At 47.4% G+C, this 20,524-nt stretch overlaps 1 protein-coding gene across 5 annotated transcripts in view; it reads left to right on the top strand.

Moving 5' to 3' along the window:
* PPP6R3 (protein phosphatase 6 regulatory subunit 3) overlaps positions 1–20,524 on the top strand; it is a 138,605-nt gene that overhangs the window by 101,781 nt on the left and 16,300 nt on the right. For all 5 annotated transcript variants that reach the window (XM_067540469.1, XM_067540468.1, XM_067540467.1 and 2 more), the window contains exons 23-24: positions 11,872–11,978; positions 12,975–13,125. In XM_067540469.1, the coding sequence (XP_067396570.1) occupies positions 11,872–11,978; positions 12,975–13,125 (258 nt within the window). The remainder of the gene's footprint in view (positions 1–11,871; positions 11,979–12,974; positions 13,126–20,524) is intronic.

The following is a 20,524-nucleotide window of genomic DNA, read 5'->3' as shown; positions in this document are numbered from 1 at the left end:
CATATCCTCATCTTCCCCGGATGAAGAGGTCATGCCTTCACCACCTTGCATGGCAGATGATTTCCTCTTGTTCCGGGAGCTTGTGAAAAGAGTGGAGGACTTCCTCCACTTACCATTGAAGGAGATCAAAGACACACCACCAGCTTCATCCTTCGTCATCCTTCATTTGTCATTTGCTTCAAAAATCGCACTTCCAACCAACGAGGCTAACCTAGACCCCCAGTGAAGATGGTGTGGCAAAGCCCATCATCGGTAGCCCTGATGTGAAAGCAGGTGGACAAAAAAATACTCTGTCCTGCAAAGGAAGCAGAGATCCTGTTCACCCACCCAATTCCATTATGGTGGACGTGGTGTACTCATGTGGCTGACAACATCACTCTAGGACACCACCTTATGACAGAGCCTGGAAGTGCCTTGATCTCTCTGGTAGCAAGGCGTGTTCCTCAGCCACCTTACAGTTTCATGTTGCTAGCTACCAGGCACTCATGGCAAAATATTACTCTACAAATTATAATAAATTAAATGACTTTATTGTTTAACTGTCAGGAGAACTCCCTAGACTCCTTTAAAGCCATCATCCAGGAGAGAGAGCTGGTGGAAAAACATCATTGCAGGCTGCTCTCAATGCCACTAACATGGCTGTCAGATCCATCTCCACGGCTGTGATGATGAGACTGGTGTCATGGCTTCACCTCTTGGGATTCCTGAAGGAGGTGCAGACCATAGTGGAGGACTTCTACTTTAAGGGTGTGAAGCTCTTCACTGAGAAGATAGATGCCTCTTTCCACTCTTTGAAGGGACACCCTCAGGTCACTAGGAATCTACCCACGGGGCAAAAGAGATGTTTAGCACTCAATCCCAACACAGGCCTTATTTGTCTCAATTTCTCTCATGACACTGAGCCCCAAAGAAAAAAGGGGAAATTCACAAAATGGAAACCTTCTGACTCTCCGTCCTCGACCCACCACCTGTCCCTAACCGCCACTGTTGACGGGCAGCTTGAGGCACTGCCAGACCAATCCCCACTACTATCTGTGCCCATGCACCCATTTCGCCATCGTTTGGCAGCATCCCTCAGTGCCTGGGAACACACAACATCAGACAGATGGGTCCTAGAGTTCGTCAGATATAGCAACTTCATCCATTTCACTTCCCTACCCCCACCACAACATCCTTCCCTGTCCCTTTTCAGGGACCCTTCTCACGAGAGGCTACTATGGCAGGAGATAGATGGATTCCTGCTTTTATGAGCCATAGAACTCGACATCTAAGAGGCAAGGGGCTCTACTCTCATTTCCTAATACCCAAAAGAGATAGAGGTTGGAGACCTATTCTGAGCATTGACAAACTTGTTGAGAGCTCTGAGGTCCAGAAGTTCAAGATGGTCACTTTATCGACTATCATTCTGTCATTGGAACAAGGAGACTAGTTTTCAGTCCTCAACCTACAGGACGTCTACTTTCATATTTCAGTGTTCTTTTTGCTGCCACCGAAGCGCTCAGCACCGAGTCAGACCTTGGCTCCAATGCCGGTCTAAGCACCGATTCCATCAGGATAGCCTCGAGCCTGGTGTCTCGGTCCTTCTTTGTATGCAGGCGAAAACTCTTACAGATTTTACACTTCTCCTGCATGTGAGCTTCCCCTAAGCACTTTAGGCAGTTCTGGGTGTGCTTGCTCACACCCATTCTGAATTAGGGGTGTGTGCACCACATGCACCAGTGCTGGAAATTTTCCCCCCAGTGGTGTCTGTAGGGCCAGCTCTAGCACCCTCTGCAGTAGCGTGCATATACACCTGTGTATTATAGGATGCTGCCAGCCCCCCTCCATCTGTTTCTTCTAGTGCATTTAACCCGGGGTTGGGGCGTGCCCTGGTCCCTGGGGTTTAAACCCTGTGCTTCTTGTAAGAAGCCAGTGCGTCTGAGCGACTGGCACCAGAGCTGCCTAAAGTACTTAGGGGAAGCTCACATGCGGGAGAAGTGTAAAATCTGTAAGAGTTTTCGCCTGCATACAAAGAAGGGCCGAGACATCAGGCTCAAGGCTATCCTTATGGAATCGGTGCTTAGACCGGCATTGGGGCCAAGGTCTGACTCGGTGCTGAGTGCTTCGGTGGCAGCAAAAAGCACCCCCCGGTGCCATCGTCCTCTCGGCACTGTTCAACATCTCCAGTGCCGAAGAAGCAGCCAAAAAAGACTTGCGTTGAGTGTGATCACTCACCAGTGTTGAAGTCAGTTAAGAAGGGTGCAGGGGCAGCAGTGAGACCCATGTTGGGCCACTCCCCCGCACCAACCTTGAGGGGATCTCCACCCCCACCCCCCACAGGCGTCAAGGCCGGCCACCAACACCAGGGAGCAGCAAGGGCCCTCAACACCTAATAGTCCCCACTACGCCAAAGGCATTCCAAGTCATGAAAGATTTCCTGGTAATTCCAGTGCCGCCCACTCCGAGGGAGGGGAGGCTGCAACAAGAGCTGGCTTCCCCGTTGCGGGGGTTCATCAAGGAGGAAGCCAGCACTAAGACCATCAGGCTCGCCAGTCTGCCAGCAGTCACCAGACTCCCGGTCCCAATCCTCAGAACAGCGCAGATGAAGGTCGGGATCCTGTACCCAGTCGCCAGACGTTAAATGCCGGTCCCTGGAGTGTCTGTACCGATCCCTGGAGCATTCTTACTCAAGACCCTAGCACCAATCCACAGACTGCTGAGGCAGATATCTGAAGCCCTAGCACCGCTTGCCAAGTCCTTACAGGAAGCTGAAGGACAAAACAACATCACAGGTTACCCAGCACTCGTGCTCCCAGCTGCACTCCCTGGCACCAGAGCACCGGTACGCAAGGGCTGGCAAGGGAAGACGAATAGCACTGGAACCCACTTGGTCACCCAGGAGCACCTCTTCGGATTCAGAAGGAGAGGTCATAGTGCCTCCAAGAGGATGTTCTTCCAGCCAAATGGCTAGGTTGCCCATGTTGCCATCTGGGCCACAGGGGCATGGCCTCAAGGGGGGTTTCCACATGCCACGGTACCACAATCCCAATCACTTGCAGGGACATGGGTACTGCATTCCTTGGTAGCCCTGGGATTGGCACCGAACTTGGACATGGGTTCAGACCAAGAAGGGACTCCATCAGACAGCCCATCGGGGCTACCCTGACCAGGGAAGAGGATAAGACACTCCCTGCATTTGCCAGTGTCGCCACCTCTTCACCTGATGAGGTAATAGCAAGCCCCTCCTACGTTGCCCCGCTAGATGACTACAGGCACATCAGGAGTTGCTAAAACATGTGGCGGTTAACTTTAGCCTCAAGATAGAGAAGATTAAGGAGTCAGTGGACAAACTTTGGCATCCGCAGCCCAATCTAGGGTTACTCTCTGGGTGCATGAGGAAATAGTAAAACTGACCAAGGCACTATAGTGGACCTCTGCTTCTTTGCATCTGATGTCTAAATTGGCAGAGAAGAAGTCTTATGTGTCTTCTAAAGAGTTTGAATGCCTCTACACACACCCCTCCCCTTGATCTCTGGTGGTCGTGGCCGCCAATGAGAACGACAGGCAAGGCCAGATGAGTTCCACTCCAAAGTACAAAGAGGCCAAGAAATTGGATTTATTTGGTCGAAATGTTTGACAGCAAGCCTACAGCTCAGGTTATCCAACCAGCAAGCGTTGCTAGGACAGTACCATTTTAACATCTGGCAGTCACTGGAAGAATTTCCCTCCCACAAGCCTCTAAACAGGAGTTCGAGGCGGTCCTGGAGGAAGGGAGGATAGTGGCTAGAACCTCCCTTCAAGCAGCATCAGACGCAACTGATTCCGCAGCACAGGCAATGGCTTCTGCAGTTTCAACAAGGAGAGAGCATCTTGGCTCCAATCATTTAGTCTCTCTGCACAGGTCTAGCAGTCCATTCAGGACCTACCCTTTGATGGCTCAGCCCTATTTGCCGACCAGACTGATTCCAGGCTGCATGGCTTAAAGGATTCAAAGGCTATGTTACGCTCCTTGGGACTTTATATCCCATCCTCGGCCAGAAAGCACCTTAGGCCTTCCCAACATCAGCGGTCCGGGGGGGGGCAGTACTGAGGGGAGCCCTACAAGAAAAGGAATAAAGGCTATAAGCGCCGCAAGGGCCATTCACCAACCACTGCCCTGAAGTTTATGAAGGTGTGACCAAGGGCGACTTACCAGACACTACCCAAGGTCCAGATTCCTGATCGTTCTCTTCTCGCCTTGCCTCTTTCCTCTCAGCCTGGGTGGCCATAATGTCAGACTGCTAGGTTTTAAGTACGGTGGCTACCGGCTACACCCTCCTTCCCCGTCCCTCTTCAGGGACCCCTCTCACAAGCAATTCCTCATACAAGAAGTGCAGGCACTCCTACAAGCAGGTGCACTGGAAGAGGTCCCTTTTCAAGTGAGGGGAAGAGGTCGTCTTCTCCCAGTACTTTCTAATCCCGAAGGCAAAAGGGGGACTAAGACCTATTCTGGACCTGCATGGCCTCAACAAATTCCTCAGGGAGCTGAAGTTTTGCATGGTCTCCCTTGCAGCCATCATACCTTCTCTGGATCCAGGTGATTGGTACGCCACCCTTGATCTGAAGGACGTCTATTTTCATATCTCCATCTTCCTAGACCACAGGAGGTTACTGCAATTTGTGGTGGGCACACAACACTACCAATTTGCAGTACTCCCATTTGGCCTGTTGACTGCACCACGAGTATTCATCAAATGTATGGCAAGGGTGGCGACCCACCTCAGGCACATTGGTTTACAGGTCTTCCCTTACCTGGATGATTGGCTCATCCAGGGTTGGTCGAGAGCACAAGTCTAATATGGCTTTGAGGTTGATGGTTACCTGTCAGTAGCTGGGCCTGCAAATAAATGAACAGAAGTCAACCTGTTTAAAGAACAGAGTTTATCGAAGCAGTCTTAGATTCTGCGCAGGCCAGAGCTCTCCTGACCCAGGGCAGGTTTCTACAATGTCGGAGCTCATAGCCTGACTATCAGCCCACCCACTCACCATGGTGAGGGTATGCCTTAGCCTACTGGGCCACATGGCAGCCTGTACTTACTTACGTGGTTTGATATGCCATGCTGCGCCTCAGACCACTGCAAATGTGGCTGGCGATGGTATACACTCCATCCAGACGCTCTCTGGACAAAATTCTCACGGTTCCCTGTCAGACACTCACCTCTCTGGTATGGTGGACAAAACTGCAGCATGTACTGGAAGGAGTCCCATTTGCGGCCTCACGGCCAACATTGTTGCTGGTCTCAGTTGCCTGGATCTCAGATCGGGAGCCTACCTCAGTACGCTCCGGACCCAAGGCCTCTGGGCCAAAGACAAGCTAGCTCTGCACATCAATGTCAGAGAACTGGGAGCAATCTGGCGAGCCTGCGAGTGTTTTTGCTCCATCTCTCCAACAAAGTTGTACAGTTTCTCATGGACAACTTAGCTGCAATGTATTATATTGACAGGCAAGGGAAGGGGAGGGCAGATCCTTGGCCTTTTGTTGAGAAGCCTTACCCTTATGAGATCTCTGCATGGACCACAACATTCAGCTGGAGGCGGCACACCTCCCAAGGATTAAGAATGCATTAGCGGATGGCCTGTGCAGATCCTTTTGCTCTGACCCTGAGTGGTCACTACACCCAGAAGAAGCCGACCTCATCTTCTGAAAGTGGGGAACTCCCGGAGTGGACCTTTTTTGCAATCAGGGAGAACAGGAAGTGCAATCAGTTCTGCTCCCTCCTGGGGCTCAGTGAAGCTTCCCTCACTGATTCCTGTCTTCTGTTGTGGACAGGTGGTCTCATGTATACTTTTCCTCCAATACCGCTCATACACAGAGTCCTTGTGAAAATCAAGAGGGTCAGAACACGAGTTATCCTGGTAGCCTCAGTATGGCCTCGGCAGCATTGGTTCGGAATTGTCAGAACTGTTGGTGGCCCACCCCTGGACACTCCTGCCGTGGCCGGACCTTCTCTCCCAAGACCAGGGTCGGCTGCTCCACCCAGACCTGGCCTCCCTGTACCTTGCAGTGTGGTTGTTTCATGGTTGAGCAGGGAAGAACTACCCTGCTTGGCCCAGATTCAGAGGGTCCTATTGGAAAGCAGGAAACCTTCCGCCAGAGCATCCTACCTAGCCAAGTGGAAGCGCTTCACCTGCTGGGCAGCTCACCGAAATGTATTGCCTACGAAATTGCCTATACAGGTCTAAGATTGTCTATACTAGTCCAAGATTACTTGTTGCACCTGAAACAAGAAAACTTGGCCTTCTCAGCTGTCAGGGTACACCTAGCGGCAATATCTGCCTTTCATCCTCTGATACAGGGCAGAACCGTCTTTTCACATGAAATGGCAGCCAGATTCCTCAAAGGTCTGGAGGGGCTTTTCCCCCCGCTTCAGGACCCGGTTCCCCAATGGGATTTGAACCTCATCCTCTCCTGGCTCTTGGGGCTGCTGTTTGAACCATTGGCTTCCTGCTCCCTCACGCACCTGTCCTGGAAGGTAGCATTCCTGGTGGTGATCACCTCTGTGAGCGGAGAGTCTCTGGCCTCAGATTTTTGTCTTTGTAAAAGACTGTGTAAGGAGGCTCTATCTTTGTCCTCACCCTGCGTTCCTGCCGAATGTAATTTCCCACTTTCATATCAACCAGGACATTTTTCTCCTAGTCTTCTGTCCAAAACCTCACAGCTGCAGCAGAGAGGGGTGTCTCCATTCTCTCAATGTAAGGAGAGCTCTAGCCTTTTACATCGACAGGACCAGGCCTTTCCGCCACTCCATGCAGCTCTTTGTCACAATCGTTACTTGAATGAGTGGGTGTCTAGTATCCTCCCACCGAATCTCATCATGGATCACAGCCTGCATTTAAGCCTGGTATAAACAGGCCGGGGCCATGCCCCCAGCATCTCTGTCAGCTCACTCCACGAGGGCTCGAATGTCTTCAGTGGCCTTTCTCACACATGTACCCATACAGGACATCTGCAGAGCTGCTACATGGTCTTCAGTACATACCTTCACATCCCACTATGCTATCATGCAGCAAGCTCAGGACAATGCTGGGTTTGGCAGAGCAGTTTTACAGTCATCACATCTATGAACTGCCTGCCTGCCTCCAGGGGTACTGCTGGTAAGTCACTTAATTCAGAATGGACATGAGCAAGCACTTGAAAAAGAGAGAGTGGTTACTTATCTTGCAACTGTTGTTCTTTGAGATGTGTTGCTCATGTCATTCCACAACCCATCCTCATTTTCCTCAGTCAGAGTGCTGGCAAGAAGAAACAGCGAGGGAGGGGGGTGGCATCACTCTGTATATGGGAGCATATATGTGCTGCTGCAGAGGGCTCTAGAGCCGGCCCTACGGATACCATTAGGGGTGAAAATTTGCAGCTCTGGTGCATGTGGCGTGCACACCTAATTCAGAATGGACATGAGCAACACATCTCAAAGAACAAGTTATGAGATAAATAACCGTTCTTTACCGGCTCACAGATGTTTTCTCAGGTTCACCCTGGGACACAACCACTACTAATACAGAGTCCTGCCCTTTGGATTTTCTTGGACTGAGAGTTTTTTCCAAAGTTCTCTCACTGATGGCCACCCATTTATGATCACAAGGGATAATGATCTACCCGTACATGGACAGTTGTCTCCTCAGAGCCTGGTTGCTTCAGGAGGCTTGTCAAGCCATCAAAGGCATGATATGCTTGGAACTGGGCCTACAGATCAATTCCCAGAAGTTGACCCTCACACCATGCAATGCCTGGAACGCATAGGGGCCAATCTAGACGTACTACAAGTTAAAGCCTTCCTACCTCAAGACAGGTTCCCATCCCTGGTCTTACTCATAGACGGCTCAGTGCAGCCCTCAGGTGTCAGCCCGAATCTGTCTACAATTCCTGGGACATATGGCAGCAAGCACAGTAGTGATTCCGCAGGCCAGACTCCATATGCAATGTGATTCAGTTCAGTTTACAGGCTGAACAGACACAGTCTGGACAAACCCCTGTCACTACCTACCAGGATCAAAATCTCCCTGGACTGGTGGATGAACCCAGCTAATGCACGCAAAGGGATTCCCCTTTTCACAGGTGTCACCTTCGTTGCTCTTTACCACCGAGGCATCCCTCATAGGATGGGGCTTGCATTTAAACAGTCTCTCAACGCAAGGCAAAGGGTCACCTACAGATATTTCCCTACACATCAGTCTCCTCAACTGGAGAGCTGTCAGGAATTCCTGCACCTATTTCCTCCCGCTGATAGCAGGGTCACATATGAAAATCTTGACAGACAACACAGCCTGCGTGTATTATATCAACTGTCAGGGAGGGACCAGATTGCCCTCCCTATACACAAAAGCAATGGAACTGGTGCGTTTCTCACAATGTCACCTTGCCTGCGGCTTACCTCCCAGGCACGCAGAACTCAATAGTAAACAGTTGCAAATTCCCACACAACCACAAGTGGGAGATGCACCCGCCAATACTTCATCACCCGTTCACATGGTGGGGAAGGCTGTCCACGATCTGTTTGCCACTTACTAGAACAAGAAGTGTCCATGATACTGCTCCAAGATGAGGATTGGACAGCACTCTTGGGAATGCTCTCTTCCTCCCCTGAGACAAGGACCATCTTTACACCTTCCCTCCATTTCCTCTTCTGCTAAAGATCCTGCTAAAGATAGAGGGCTTATGTAAACTTGATTGCTCCTACTTGACCAAGACAGACCTACTATCCTTACTGATGCAACTTGCAATGTGTCTGACAATCTCCTTTCTGGCCACTCCATACCACCTCTCTCAGAACAAAAGGCAAACCATACATCCCAACTTGGGGATCCTACATGGTTCCAGCACCTACTAAGCTCATGCTCAAAGGAAATGCAAGAGGTCCTACTCCTAGAAACCGTCCTCCACAAGTAGAAAATCCTCCACAAGATGCACATACCTGCAGAAATGGTCCAGATTTCAGATTTGGTGCATGTCCCGACAGATCTCTCCAGTATCAGCAACTCTTCCACATTTTTTGGAAGATGCTATGACCCTTAAAAAATCTGGGTTATCCCTGAGCTCTCTCAGGTTCCACCTAGCAGCTAGCACAGCATTTCACCCACCTAGTGAGGGGTACTCAGTACTATTGCACCCAGCCACTAAGAGATTCCCATAGGGAATAAAAAACCTCAACCTCTGCTTCCTACTCCCTCTTGGTACCTAAATCTAGTACTGCAAGGGCTGACCAGGCCTCATTTCGAACCCATGGCAACCTGTTTGCTAACATACTTACTCATGAAAACAGTTTTTCTGATAGCAATTACCTCAGGTAGAAGAGTGAGGATAGCAACTCTGATGGCACATCCCCCATACACAGTGTGTTTCCTGATAAGGTTACACTTCAGGCCACATCCAAGGTTCATCCCTAAAGTAACATCTTTTCACATGAATCAGTCTATCCACCTTCATGCCTTCTATCCCAAGCTTCACTGAGACAATAGAGAGGCCATAGTGCACACTTTAGATGTTAAGAGAGCTCTTTCATTCTACCTCAACAGGAAAAAACTTTTCAGAAGTCCCCTAGACTGTTCCTCTCTATGTTGGAAAGATCTAAGGGCTCGGCAGTATCAGCCCCAAAGACTGGGTCTCAAATTGCATTAGGCAGTGCTGCCAAATTCATATCATGACCCCCTCCATACTCAATCCGTACAGATTCCACAAGATCGATCTACTCATCTGTCGCATTCTTTAAGGATGTCCCCATCTCAGAGATCCACAGAGTGGTGATGTGGGAATCAGTCCACACCTTTGCAGAACATTATGCAATCACTGGGAACTCGGCCTCTGATACCATCTTTGGCTCCACAGTACTGTCATCTGTGAGTAACCCAACTCCAAAGTTCCAACCCTCCCAAGAAGGGTACTGCTTGGGAGTCACCTACAATGGAGCACCCATCGGGACACTACTTGAAGAAGTTACTCACCTTGTGTAGTAATGATGTTTCTTCAAGATGTGTCCCCCTATGGATGTTCCACTGCCTTCCCTTCTCCCCTCTAATTGGGAGTTCTTGCTTATGATGCTATGGTAGAGAAGAAACTGAGGACAAATAGCCCAGGCGCTCTGACTAGCCTTGTGGCACAGCACAGAGACAGACAGCACATCTCCCGGCCCAGTGGACACTGCTACAGAAGTTCTCTGATCAGCAGCGCAGGGACTCAGACACACCTACAGTGGAGCACCCATAGAGGGATACATCTCGAAGAACCATCGTTACTGCACAAGGTAAGTTCTTCATTTAGGGATGGTCTACACTTGAAACATTACAGCAGCTCCGTTGTAGCACTTCAGTATAGACACTTTCTACAACAATTCGAGAGGTTCTGTCGGTGTAGGTAATCCACCTCCTGAGAGGCTAAATTGACTGAAGAATTCTTCCATCAAATGCTGTCTACATTGGGGTTAAGTCAGCTTAACTGCATTGCTTAAGGGTAGCTTGGTTGACCTAACTTTGTAGTGTAGACCATGCCTTTGTCTCTTGCCTGTATGGTTGTGAAGATAACATTCAGAATATAAATCAGTCAAACAGATGCAGTGATGTCTGCTTGAGTCTGTAGATGGCCTGAAAAAATAGGTCCAGGAGATGTGAACTGCACCATTCATCTCCATTGGGTTGTTGTAGTGAAGTCTGATATAATTTCAAATGTCACCATTACTGCTCTGGGATGCAGTGCCAGAAATTGGGGCAGGGTGCAATTGGCAGTTTGTCAAGGATTACTGGTGTGAGGACCAAGTAATTCAAACTGCTCTTCCGCACTTAAAATGATATCTGCTCAAAGATGATGGGAAAGTGATGTATTCACTCTGTCACAAAAGTGTCAACTATCTAATAGGTAACAAAAGCCAAAATTCTTACCTACTTGCCAAAACCTATAATTTTCCTCTAAGTTCTACAGTGCAATTGAATATTGACAATACTCAAATCTGCAGCACATTTTAAAATTGAAAATTTTGGGGCAGTGTAGAATAAATTGAATTTAATATCAAATTAAAACTGTGAGCAGTGCTGCAGAATTTCAAGGTTGTGGTGCATAGTTTTGGGGTCCCTACTGTGTAAAATGCATCTTGTGCCCTTAGAGTAGTAAAGGAATCCACTATTGTTTCAAATTCATTAAAAAAATTAGGCCCTGATTCTGTAGTTGACATTTGTGGGTGGATTGCTATGCCTGCATGTAGCCACTGCCTTTTTTAGGACTTAAACACATGCTTTCATGAATATGGGTGTTTTGCTGAATCAGGGCAATAAATCATTTACACTTATTTCAGATTGGAAGTGGCAGAAATGTGGTGTCCGTCTGGGGTCCTGTGGGCTGTATTAAATTTCGAGATCTTAATCCATATACCAGTGGACAAGTGTCCATGTTGTAAAGATAACCTCTACGATTGATGGTGATTAATCAACCCCATTGGCAGAGGTGGCATTGATTTGATTTGAGTATAGAGAATGAGCAACCTTCTTCCCTTGAATGTCCAGATACCATTTTCTTGAAAGGGCAGTCTAGCTGAAGTATGTTTAAAAGCAAACTGCAAGGGGCAAAAAAATTAGACTTGTCCATTTTACCCAAATTCTTCTCTCCTCCTTCCTCCCCCAACATAGTCCACCAGGAAATCTTAATTCTGGTGTTTCTTAACTTTTTAGTACTTGACTTTGCATCCTTAAAATTCTTTTAACATTTCTTGGATGAATTTTAATATAGTTGATTTCAGTAGGATTCTGGAGTTGATAGTACTTAAAGAAATAAAAACATTATTTTAAAAGGTTCTGATTGCATCTGAGCAAATTGCATTTCAGTGTATAGAAATCTTTCCAAAACATAACTCACTTTAATTTGTATTTAAGTTCAAAACAGTCTTTAAGAAGTAATTCTCCTGTGGAAATGGAAACAAATACAGAACCAGTGGATCCCCTGAGTGCAAATGTATCTGCACTTGCAACACAGCCAGAGGGTAAGCGCACTGAAATCATTCAAAAATGTAATGTGCAAATGAATAACTTAGAAGCAGGGTGGCCTAAATGGGTAGAGCACTGCACTTCTTGGTTCTCCCACTGGCCTCCTGGAGGATCTTGGGCAAGTCATTTCCCCTCTCAGCACCTCTGTTTCCCCATCTGTAAATTGGAGGTAAGGATACTAACCTCTTCTGAAATGAGTTTTGAGATCCATAGAGGAAAAGCACTGTATAAAAGCAAGGTATTAGTGTTTAATATTAAACTTGACTTTTTATTAGTCAGCAGGATTTGGGCATGGCTTGATCAATTAAGATGGCCTGTAGCCTTTTGAGTCTTCTGATGCAGCAGTGAACAGTCTGAATATGTGCCCTTCTCTCCCTTCTGTCATCTACCTCATCTAACGCATGCACAAAGTGATTAAAGGTTACCAGACCAAACCCAGGCTACCCCACTTCCCAACTGCATTGTTAATGAACATATCAGAAGTGCTGGAAGCACATGATCTTCAGATCTACGGGCTTGTCTACATAGGGAAATTTACCAGGAGACCTATACCAGTATGATTATACCCAGATAACTCCCCATGTGGACAGTCTTGTTCCAGAATAAGTGTCCAAATGAGGAGTTATACCAGTAAATTTCCCTGTGTAGACGAGCCCTAACTAAGTGCGTCAGCTGTTGCAAATAGTCTACATTGCTAACTGATTTGAAAAAAGAAGAGTATTATGAAATATGTGTGCTTGCTAAACTAGCTGTGAAAAATACTTTAAAATATTTGATATAGATATATAGATATGCCTGGGTGCACATATTTTCAGCTGAGGATGCAGAAAATTGACATTTTACCTGTCATGTGGGATTTGCAAAGTACACAAAACTGCAGGAAGATTGTGATTACAGTAGACCTTATCCTCCTACACATCCTCACTGATTTATACTTGCTCATTAACTATAAAAATCATTAGCAATATCTTAATTTGTTTCACTTTATCCAGCCCAAGGAAGTGTTGCTATGGAGGCCAGCTCAGATGGAGAAGATGATGTGGAAAATGCAGACAAGGTAACTGAGACAGTAATGAATGGCAGCATGAAGGAAACACTGAGCCTTACTGTAGATGCTAAAACTGAAACAGCTGTCTTCAAAAGGTGAGGAAACCTAGTTCATTTCTCTTATTACTCAGGGTGTGCAAACTTTTTTTTCTTTTTAAAATGTTTTAAATACAGGTTGGACCAGCATTTTATTCAGTTGTTTTAGGCCTATTCTACAAGACTCTAACTAGACATCTGCGTGCAGAGATTTTAAAGGTTAAGTTCTGACTCCAGTTATGAATCCTTAAGATTTTCCATTGTCTGAGCTTCCATTATCTTATGTAAATTTCATAGAAGTTATTGAGCTTAGTTTTGTTCTGCATTGGGGAAAAAACCAAAATCTTTTGAATTGTTAACAAAATTGTGTTGAGATGTCAATTTTTGTATTGAGACTTGAGGGTTTTTTTTCAATTTGGGAATTTAATGTGTCCAGGGCTTTTGGATTAGTGACATGCTTCTTTGAGTGCTGGTCCCTGTATTCCACTGTGGGGTGCATGTGCACCATGAATCTGGTGTCCGAGAAATCTTGCAAGCAGTGTCTTTTGTTCCATACATGTGCCCTCGCCTTCCTTGTGCTTTCAGTCAAAGGCATAAAGGGTGGAGTGCAGAGGACTGGACCAACCACCTCTCCAGTTCCTTCTTGCTGCCATGTGGCCAGGGTCAGAACATCGAGTGTCTGGAGCTTTCATTGGATTTCTTCTATCTGTAAATATTTCAAAATTTTCTTTTTGCTTATATAGTTCTTTATATTTAGGAAGTTATTAATAGTTTTACAGCTTTTAGCAGAGTTGTCTAGTTAGATTCTCTGCATTAGGGACTCCTGCCCTCTTATGGGTATTGAACTATGCCCAGCACTCCGGGCTTCAAAATCTTTCCGTCCTGCCCCTGTTCCTTCTCAGTCATAGCGACTACCACCGGTCCTGTTTGCAGTGTGTCAGGGAGGCACACATTGGAACTATCTGCTTCTTTTTCCCTAGGCCATACCCCCAAGGCAAGGGAACTCCAGCTTAGAAATCACCTCATGGAGAAGGCCATGAGGCAGCAGTTAGACCTAGGACAAGGGACCCTCCCTTCACCCCCAGACTCCTGGATACTGGCCTGAATCGACAGAGTGCACATCTCACCATGAGGTCCGACTCTATTGCATGACAATCCACACAGACTCCCCCCATCAAAGTCTTATTGGGAAGACAGAGAATGCTTGCACAGCCATAGGAGCAGGTCTCCCTGTAAGGCAGCTCTGAAGACGTCTGGTACAACTCTGCCTACATTGAGCACATCTGTTTTTTCAACCCCTAAAGACTTGGTGTGTCTGAAGACCCAGGGCTGTGACTCCAGAGACTGTAAACCTAGCGCTCTATTGGTACGGGACCTCGTATCAGCAATACCCACTCCACTGGTACTGTCCAAGTAAAAAAGTTCAGATCCATTGGATCAGACATGATCAGAGCATCCACTACCAATGGTACCTTTGTCTCTCACTCCAGTCACATGGCGCCTCCCTTCTCTTACCCCATCAGTACAAATGGATCAGACCCCTGGCTTTTCAGGGAGGTCAGAAACTTGTACTTTACCTGAGGATCTTTCTTTACTCTTTCTGAGCCTCAGTTTCCCCTATCATTGGAACCTGTAGAAACCCTTCTTGTTACCCTTCATGTCCCTTGCTAGCTGCAACTCCAGTTGTTCTTTGGCCTTCCTGATTCACTCCTGCATGCTTGAGCAGTATTTTTATACTTCCTCCAGTCATCTTTCCAAGCTTCCACTTGTTGCAAGCTTCCTTTTTGTGTTTAAGGTCACCAAAGATTTCTTTATTAAACCAAGTTGGTTGTCTGCCACATTTGCTATTCTTTCTACACTTCGGGATGGTTTGTTCCTGCGCTTTCAATAAGGTTTCTTTAAAATACAGCCAATGCTCCTGGATTCCTTTCCCCCCTCTTATTAGCCTCTCAGGAGATCCTGCCCATCAGTTCCTTGAGGGAGTCAGTCTGCTTTTCTGAAGTCCAGGGTCCTTATTCTTCTGTTCTCCTTTCTTCCTTTTTGTCAGGATTCTGAACTCTGCCATCTTATGGTCACTGCTGCCCAGGTTGTCACCCACTCCTACTTCTCTTATTCTTCCCTGCTTGTGAGCAGCAGGTCAAGAAGAGCATGGCCCCTCATTGGTTCCTCCAGCACTTGCACCAGGAAGTTGTCCGCAACACTCCAAAAACTTCCTGGATTGTCTGTGCACTGCTGTATTGCTCGCCAAGCTGATGTCCTGGTGATTTTAGTCCCCCAAGAGAACCAGATCCTGTGATCGAGAAACTTTCATTAGTTGTCTGAAGAAAGCCTTGTCTACTTCATCCTCTTGTTCTGGTAGTCTATAACAGACGCCCAGCATGACATCACCCTTGTTGCTCTTGCCTCTAAACTTAACCCAGAGGCGCTCAACAGGCTTTTCTCCAGTTTCATACTGAAGTTCTGAGCAATCATATTGTTCTGTTACATACAGTGCAACTCCTCCACCTTTTTCTCCCCGCCTGTCCTTCCTGAACAGTTTATACCCATCCATGACAGTGCTTCAGTCATGTGAGTTACCCCAACAAGTCTGTTATTCCAATTATATAATAGCTCCTTGACTGTGCCAGGACTTTCAATTCCTCCTTCTTGTTTCCCAGACTTCCTGCGTTCATGTACAAGCACCTAAGAACTAACCGATTGCCCTACTTTCTCAGTATGAATCAGGTGGCCTCCCCTGTTGCACCCTCCTCTGTGTTTCCTCCTGATGTCCCACTTCCCCCCAGGCTTAATTCCCCATTCCCCGGCAAACCTCGTTGTAAAGTCTTCCTCACTAAGTTAGCAAGCCTGCCTGTGAAGGTGCTCTTTTTTAGGTGTATCCCATTGCTTTCTAACAATCCTTCTTTCTGGAAAAACATACCATGGTCAAAATATCCAAAGCCCTCTTTCCGACACCATCTGCGTTAACCACGCATTTACTTCTGCAATTTGATCGTCCCTACCCCTCAGCCTTTTCCTTCAACAGGGAGGATGGACGAGAAAACCGCTTGCACCTCAGACTCCTTTATCCTTTTTCCCAGAGCCACATAGTCTTCAGTGATCCACTCAAAGTCATTCTTGGCAGCGTCATTGGTGCCCACATGGAGGAGCAGGAAGGAGAAGCGGTCTGAGGGCTTGAGGAGTTGCAGCCGACTCTCTGTCGTATCCTGAATTCTAGTTCCAGGCAGGCAGCATAATTCTTGAGTTTCCCAGTCGGACTGCAGATGGATGACTCTGAGCTATGCCTTTCCTCCCTTTACCACTCATACCTCAGGTCTTAAATGATTCATCATGACAATCGTCCTCGTCACCGCCTATTGGCCCAGACGGTTTTGGTTCTCAGATCTCCTGTCACTGTCATCTCACCCTCTGATCAGCATCCAGTCCTTTCCTGATTTCTTGACCCAGGAAAAGGTTAAAACCAAGCATCCCAGCCCCAAATAACTTTATCTCATGGCTTGGTTTTTCGATGGGCAACAACATTAGAACATTGCTCCTCTGAAGCAAGACAAGCCATCCTTAATAGCAAAAAGGTTTCCACTAGGAAATGCTATTCAGCCAAGTAAAAGCATTTCTCCATCTGGGCATAGCAGAAACATATATCTCCTGAATCACAGATATTCTCCTTATGTTGGACTATCCTCTTTCTCTCAAAACAGCTGGATTTTCCCTCAGATCTGTGAGTCCATCTGACAGCAATCAGTACATGCTATCCACCATTAGACAGCTACTCAATTTTTCACTCACCCATTGACTAGCATATTCTTAAAGGTCCTTAAAGAACTTTCCCACGAGTAAGAAAACCTACTCCTTATTAGGACTTAAATCTTGTACTTTAAGCACTCCCCAAGCCTCCCCTTGAACCATTAGCTACATAAGTGAGACATGGGACAATGAAGGTTGTGTTCCTTGTGGTAAATCCGCCATACACCATGTTTTTTGTCGAGGGATGGTCCCTATGTGGATTCCCTCATGGATACGCATGCGCGCCAGAGTTGGAACTGTTGAAATCTGTGTCAGTCAACCCACATGCATACCTCACGTTGCCCATGTGGTGTGTCCAAGGTCTTATGTCCGTGCAGATCGACGCCCCCTCAATTTCCTCTTACCGCTGCATGGCTAGAGTCGGAACACTTTCTCTTTTTCAGACCTGAGTAGCAAGTAAATGCTTTCATTGTTAGCAGTAGAATACTTTGTAAGTCATATTAGTTCATTGCCAGCAGATTGTTAGCAAGTCGTTTAAAAAAAAAAAAAAAAAATTAGAGATCTAGGTTAGTTTTTCCCCCTGTTCGTCTGGGGGACTATGCGAAAGCAGCTGGGCTTCAAGAGATGCACCTCATGCCGTGGTCCTTCTCAGTAAGCGATGAACATTTGTGCTGCTTATATTGTTTGGGGGAATCTCACATTGTATCATGGTGCTCTATCTGCCACATTCTGCCACAAAGAACGCAAGAAGTGAGGCAATTCAGGCTTAGAAAATTCCTTGAGGAGGGAAGCTATGCATCTGCATGCGCACCAAGAGGTGGCACCAATGGACCTGATGAAGTGCCCACCCGCACCAATGGCACCAGCATTGCCAAACGTATTAGTACCGGCAGAGCTATCAACACTATCAAAACCACATAAGCAGCATAGTCATGGGCACGAGCGGATCCCTGAGAGGGACCACCTCTAAACAGCACGTTCCCTCTCCAAGCTGCAACCAGCCGGGCGAGACGCTGCGGGCAGCTTCGGCAACTCCAGTGCCCAAAAGAGCTAAAGCTGACAAGAAAACAAGACGTTGTCAACCCATCCATATCTGAAGCCCCTATGGAATATGGACCTTCCACGAGTCTACCGGACCCAGTATCTCGTACTCTGGGATGGCTATCCCCTTTGACCCTCCACAGCGGAACTCTGTAAACCTATGGAGGGCTCAGCTCACAAAGACCCCCAGGATAATATATGACCACCATCTCTGGCTGATGAACCACTTCTGTTGCACCACCGTCAAATGTGAACATACCCTATGGTTCCACCGGTACCGATGGGACCACAAACACATACGGTCCCGCAACCTCGGCCGACAATACCTCCATTATAGGCTCCACAACCTCCATAGTTTTTCGCATGTACCAACAGCACCACCACTATCAGAACTGTCGCAATCTGACTGGTCATCTAAACCAGAGTGCCATTTCTCCCTACCACACAGCCCAAGATGGCATTATGCGTCCTCAGAAATGCCACCACAGCAGCAATGGTTTAGATATCCACAGGACTTCTATGCAAGCTCAGATAGACCCCACTTGCAAGGGTGGGACCCTTATTATGACTGGGCAGCAACCTCTTATCCCCTATCAGTATATACGCACCATTGGTATCTGGGGAATACACAAAGCCTCAGTACCACTGGTACCGTTCACTCTGTCATTGCCAAGGGATCCACCACCCCCTACAGGAGTCTCGTCGTCACCGGACGATGCCATCATTGCGCCATCTGCATCGCCACCGGACGATCAGGGCCAATATCAGGAGCTGCTGTGGCGCATGGCCACAACCCTAAAACTAACAGTGGAGGATGTCACAGTCACAGGATGAGTTCCTAGACATCCTAGCTGGGTATGCTGGTGGAAGGATAGCGCTACTGATCCATAAGGCTATATTACAGCCAGCGCAGGTGATCTGGCACACCCCAGCCTCCTGTGCACCAACACCCAAATGGGCCTAATGCAGGTATGTGGTACCGGCCAAGAATGCAGACTTCCTTTTTATGCATCCACCACCTAACTCACTGGTGGTTCAAGCTGCGGTACAGCGGGCCAGACAGCAACACCCTACAGCCACCCCTCCAGATTGAGCTGCAAAATAGTTAGATCTTGTTGGTCACAAGGTATGCTCTTCGTCGGGCCTTCAATTTCGCGTAGCCAGCTACAAAGCCATACTGGCAAAATATAACTCCGTCTTATTCTAGACTGGCGGAGGTCCAGACCTTGCTGCCAGAGGTCAAATGTGGAGAATTTAAGGCCTTAGTAGAGGAAGGCAAGTTGGTCTCCAAAGTCGCCCTCCAGGCCCTATAGCACATATGGCATCACGATCCCTTGCATCAGGACTTATTCTACAGCGTGACTCTTGACTGCAAACCTCGGGGTTTCCAAAGGAAACACTGGAACATTTACCACTTGATAATCAAAAATTGTCTAGCGAAAAGACAGATGAGTATCCATTCCCTGAAGGACTCCAGGGCCACGCTTCAATCACTGGGCCTGTATACCCCTGGTCCCACCAGTTTTCAACACCGACAAGCTTATCGGTCTTGATATCAACCAAGACCCAGTTATCAGGCTTATCAACTCTACCTTCTATGGTCTTGGGAGCAGCAATGCTGATGGCAAGGATCCCAGCACTCTCACCACCAGTGCCCAAGACAACACTTTTGACTTTCAACAAGAGAACCGTGAATCATTTCCTGAACCAGACTCGGCCCTACCTGTTCAATTGCTTGTTTTTATGACAAATGGAACAAGATTACCACCGACCAAAGGGTGCTAGATGTTGTACAATAAGGTTACTCCATAGAATTCCACACTTTCCTGCCCCACTGCCCACTATGAGCAACCAGGGCGGATGCCAAACAAATCTACTTCCTACACCAGGAGACTCTAACACTACTCAAAAAGGGAGCCATAGAATGAGTTCCCTCCCGATAAAGGAACCGTGGGTTCTACTCCCCTACTTCCTCATTCCAAAGAAAGGGAGATATTAGACCTATTCTGGATTTACGGGCACTCAACAAATTCATCCGCAAATTCCATTTTCGGATGGTAATGATACCGCAAATCACCCTCTCCCTCGATCAAGGAGCCTGGTTTGCGGCTCTGAATATGAAAGACACATATTTTCACGTAGACATCCACCCATCCCACCGCAAATTTCCTCCACTTCCAAGTCAGGCTATCTCGTTACCAGTTCCGTGTTCTCCCCTTCGAGATAGCTACGGCATTGCGAGTGTTCACAAAAGCCTTTACCGTTGAAAATGAGGCCATTCTCTGTTTCCTTACCTAGACGACTGGTGGCATCATCAAATGCCTACCAGTAACTATCCAAACCCTACAAAATCGGTTCGCTGACCTCAGCATTTGTATCAACAGGGACAAGTGTGGACTTGTCCCTACCAGAAACCTCACATTCATTGGAGGCACACTGGACTCTCGGGTAGTGTGTGTGCGTGCGTGCGTGCGTGCGTGTGTGTGTGTGTGTGTGTGTGTGTTCCTTCCCAAAGACCATTACACTGCCTTCACAAACATTATTGCATGGGTGCAGTATCTACTTCGGTCACACCATATGCATTACCTACAACATTTGTTATGGTCAGTTTACAATCCAAACAAGGACCACCAGAATAAATAGGTCTCTCTACCGCCAAGAGTGCTAACCTCCCTGA

Source organism: Emydura macquarii, unplaced genomic scaffold (genome assembly GCF_026122565.2).
Source record: "Emydura macquarii macquarii isolate MOO-44397 ecotype Brisbane River unplaced genomic scaffold, CSIRO-AGI_Emac_v2 contig_587, whole genome shotgun sequence".
In the NCBI taxonomy this organism is placed as follows: domain Eukaryota; kingdom Metazoa; phylum Chordata; order Testudines; family Chelidae; genus Emydura; species Emydura macquarii.
This window is presented reverse-complemented; position numbering and strand designations above follow the sequence as displayed.